Here is a 4,587-nt window from a genome sequence, read left to right on the forward strand (position 1 = left end):
TCCGTGTTTTGAACAAATCGTGTGAATCAATGATTCAAAGGCCCATTCATAAAGAGAGCTGTTTACTTTATTCCTGAATGAATCAGCCGTTTGAATGAATCGAATGAGGACATTTACCGCCACCTGCTGGCAGATTTAGTTTCTTATTTAGAGTATCATTTCATTAAAAAAAATAAAAAATACAAATAAAAACATTAAAGGGAAAGTTCACCGAAAAAAATTAAATTCTGTCATTATTTACTCATGTTGTTTCAAACCTTTCTTTTGTGGAACATAAAAGAAGATTTTGAAGAGTGTTGGTAACAAAGCTGTTTTGATTACCAATGACTTTCATTGTATGAACAAAAAAATACTGAGATGTTTCTCAAATTATCTTCTTTTTTGTCCATAGTTTATGTTGGGCCGTTGTAGCCTAAATGTTTGTGTAATAAATGTTATGTTGAATCAAATCATTAAAATATCTTTCTAAAGCTACACTTTAATGTCTAGCTACTTGAATACTTTCTCATTTAACACAAAAATAGCTTTAAATAATCTTTTGTGGGTATTTTCACAGTCAAATTTATTTTGCGATTAATTCGATTAATTAATCGAAACATCATGTAATTAATTTGATTGAAAATTTGAATCGACTGACAGCCCTAATTTAAACCATTAGTTAATTAATCGCACATTTATTTCAATTTAATTACTTAAATATATACTTGGGAGACCTTTAATATTTAGCCTATTCCGCATTCAAGTGCATGCATGAAGCTTGCAGCAACACACCCGCAAAAGTAATGACTATGAATGTGCTGGAAAAAAATGGCATTAATTATTTATTAATAAATAGTTAATAGTTTTAAAGAGAGAAATGCACTTTTAATACAGATTACATAATGAAAGAGTTTTTGTTTTCGGTTTGAATGGGTTCAAGACATTTCAAGCAAGGCAAGTATACGCTGAGTTATGTTAATTTTTGTGACACGCTCCAGTTCACGGAGACCGAAAAGGCAGAAAGTGCACCCTGTTTATTTTCTTTATTTTATAAAAGCACAATGACTTGTTGATATTGTGAGTGTATATAAATAAGTGTAGACCCTTTACAGTTTTGAATTATATATTACTTTTATCTTTAGGAGTGAAAATGACAGCATATTTTAAGTCATTTTTATTCAGGAAAAAAAATGCAGTAGCGCACTAACAGCTTCCACACTCCGCACAAACACTTGGACATGTGACTAAAAGTGCAAATTTATCTAGATAACATTAGAGCAAGCAGCCATGTAAAGTTGCTACTACTTTCCAATGATAAGCCATATTGTCTGGGGAGGGGGTGGGGCATTTTATCATATAATGGAGACAGAATTAGAAATTGGTTATTCTTTGAATCATTGTCATTAGACGCATATGCGGTTACCAAAATAATTTCCTTAACTCTGGATGAAATCATACATGCCTGCTGAGTAACATTTTATATATATATGGTACAGATTTATATATGTATAAAAAGAATGTGACTCCTCTTGCATGGATGAAAATGGAATCGTAAAATCTCAGCTGGGGTTAAATGAGTCAAAAAATATGCTGTAATTTCTGAATGTAATAAGACTCTGTGATTGCTACTGTTTAAAGTAATGTAAGTGCAGACATCAGGTTTTGTTGTGGGTAAAGTAAAGCTGGACTCTATAGGACAGAGATGCGTCAACACTGATCACTCATTTCCTCTGGGTTCACTGTCTGTTCCCTGTTTTTAGATCAGCTACCAGAGCATCGAATCGTCAGATCCCAGCATCAACGTTCCCGGCCCACGGCGCACCGTCTCCAAACTAAAGAACGAGACATATCACATGTTCTCCGGGCTTCACCCCGGCACCACATACCTGGTGTCTGTTCGCGCCCGCACCGCCAAGGGCTTTGGCCAGACCGCCCTGACCGAAATCACCACCAATATCTCAGGTGAGGAAATGCGCATCGCCACAAGGAATCCTGGGATATGAGAGGCATCAGAAAACCTACAACTTTGCTGGCTTTCTGTCGCATCTCTCTGAATCTAAAGTACTTAATTATAAGTTTTCCACTAGAAGCTAGATGGGCTTTGGTTTTATCGCTGGGATGAATGTAAGACGCCTGCGAGGGCCTTCTAATTGGTTTCGGATTTATTCAGACTTTATTTGGACTTCATTCAGGCAAAAGCTACTCTTTTGGCGAGATTGACTCTCTGAACAGCAGAAATACTGATACCAAGGTTTACCCAGGCTTAAGTCGACTAACTGAGGGGAGAACTGAGTAAACTGAAGGGAAAATGGCAGATCCTTTTGGGAAATCGTTTTTCCACCAATGAACTTATAGTCTCTGACTTTGCATTTTGCGGCTCAATAAACTGAAAATTAAAGAGAAACTGATTAGTCTCGGCCCCTTTGTTAGTCCTGACCAAACAATGGACAGTATTTGGACAATCCAGTTTAAACAGCCTTTTAATAGTAATAGTTCACCCAAAAACTCTGCCATTTTTTATATACGCTACTCCAAGCATGCTCATTCATTGACCACGTCAAGCTCCAAAGAGACAAAAAAGTACCATTAAGACAAGACCCTAAAAGCAAAACCAATGTTATTTCATGCACTGGTCAATTTTGAGATTTGGGGCTTGTCACATAGGCACTCACACGATGTCTGCGTACTCTTGAGATTTTATTGAGAGCAACAGCTCAACTCAGTCTCATGTGCAAAACTCTTATATTGTTATATCCGTCAACTCCGTTTTCAGTCGCATGCACTGACATAACCTGTCCCCAAAGCCTTATGGGTAATTTAGTGTAAGACACACACCAACACAGGGCTATTTTGCTTCCACAACTTCTCTTCATTCAGACAAGTGAAAAGAAAACATCTAAAATACATATTTAGGTGCATATTTTATTACCTTTTATCTATTTTGATTACATTACATTCAAGGTTGTTTTTTTCCCCTCATGCACTGAGCCTAAAACTTTACTTCAGTAGCACTTGCATACACCAACTTTACAGTTTTAGAAAAAACCTTTACTACTCTTAAAGAAGGGTTTGTTTTTTACTCCTAAAACATGGTGATTTTTTTATCTTGCTGTTGACAATATGGAAGCCCGTTTCTGCCACTGATTAAAAAATAAAACAAGGTAAGGAATTTTTATCTCACAATTTTGACTTCCCCCACAATTTAGTTTACATTACAATTTTCTTGATTTCTTTTATCAGAATTGTGATCTATAAACTTTGTGTTTTGTTTTTTGCAATTGTGAGTCATAAAGTCTAATTCTGAGGACAAAAAACGATGCACTATTTTCTTACAGTGCATCTCGCAATTCTGACTTTATTTCTCGTAATGCAAGTTTGGTAACACTTTATTTTAGGGTCTCTTAACTAGTTGCTTATTAGCATGCATATTACTAGAATATTAGCCATTTATTAGTACAAATTAAGCACATATTAATGCCTTATTCTACATTACCTTATTCTGCATCCCTAATCCTACCCAATACCTAAATTTAACAACTACCTTACTAACTATTAATAAGCTGCAAATTAGGAATTTATTGAAGGAAAAGTCGTAGTTAATAGTGAATAAGTGTTCCCTATTCTAAAGTGTTACCGCAAGTTTATATCTCACAATTGTTACTTTTTTTTTTCCAAATTGCGAGATATGAAATCACAATTCTGAGTCAGAAGTTGGAATTGTGAGAAAAAAGTAACAATTGTGAGATGAAAAAGTCACAATTACCTTGTTTTATTATTATTATTATCATTATTATTATTATTATTATTATTATTTTATTTAGTGGTGGAAACGGACTTCCATAATTTTCTGATTTATGGAGTTAGAGATCCTAAATACTTCCTGCAAACACTAACTCAAATATGTCAACAAAAAGAAATAGGAATTTTGAACTTGGTTTTGTTCAGTGTTCAGGTTTCTGTTCAGGAAATCTATGCAAATTATGGCAGATTTAATTAGATAATGGTGCATTTGTATATTTAAACATAACATTTCAGAGAACGTGTAAAACAAAACAATTGCATTAATGTACTGTGGTTAATCAAGTGTGGAAGTATAGTGAGATTTATTAGTTAAAATGTTGACTCTACTAACCTTTGGTGTCTAAACAAACAAATAAATAAACAAACAAACGAATGAATAAATGAATGAATGAATTAATGAAAAGTTGTTAGTTATCACAACTTAAAATTCAACATTAGACTAAGTAATGTGTTCAAAAAAGTATGTAAAGTGTAGATAACTTTAGTTTAGTTAAGTTGGATAAGTTATCTCAACACAACTTAAGTTCCCTTTCATGGGAACTTTGAACTGCGTCCTCTAGGGGTCGCTATGGGGAACGCCTCGTCGTGACCCGTGTCTGAAGCATACATTGAAAAAACACCAACAACACAAGCCAGCGACAGCCATGACATCACTACCGGTACGACTATAGTATAAATAGGCACTGGGAGAACACATCATCCTCTTCTTCATCTTCATTGACTGTTTTGTTTGAAGCGTGCATTTCTGTGGTAAGAGCGATCTCTATTCATATCATTATGGCCCTAGCAAAGCGTTTAGAGGATGTG

General features: G+C 34.8%; 1 protein-coding gene across 1 annotated transcript in view; it reads left to right on the forward strand.

Annotated features, from left to right (window-relative positions):
* The window catches only part of LOC107708701 (receptor-type tyrosine-protein phosphatase U-like), a 266,276-nt gene that overhangs the window by 184,672 nt on the left and 77,017 nt on the right, over positions 1 to 4,587 (forward strand). Inside the window, exon 10 of the mRNA XM_016513005.1 lies at positions 1,740 to 1,941. Coding sequence (XP_016368491.1) covers positions 1,740 to 1,941 — 202 coding nt within the window. The remainder of the gene's footprint in view (positions 1 to 1,739; positions 1,942 to 4,587) is intronic.

The sequence above is a fragment of the Sinocyclocheilus rhinocerous genome, unplaced genomic scaffold (genome assembly GCF_001515625.1).
Source record: "Sinocyclocheilus rhinocerous isolate Xijiao unplaced genomic scaffold, SAMN03320098_v1.1 scaffold54, whole genome shotgun sequence".
Taxonomy (NCBI): domain Eukaryota; kingdom Metazoa; phylum Chordata; class Actinopteri; order Cypriniformes; family Cyprinidae; genus Sinocyclocheilus; species Sinocyclocheilus rhinocerous.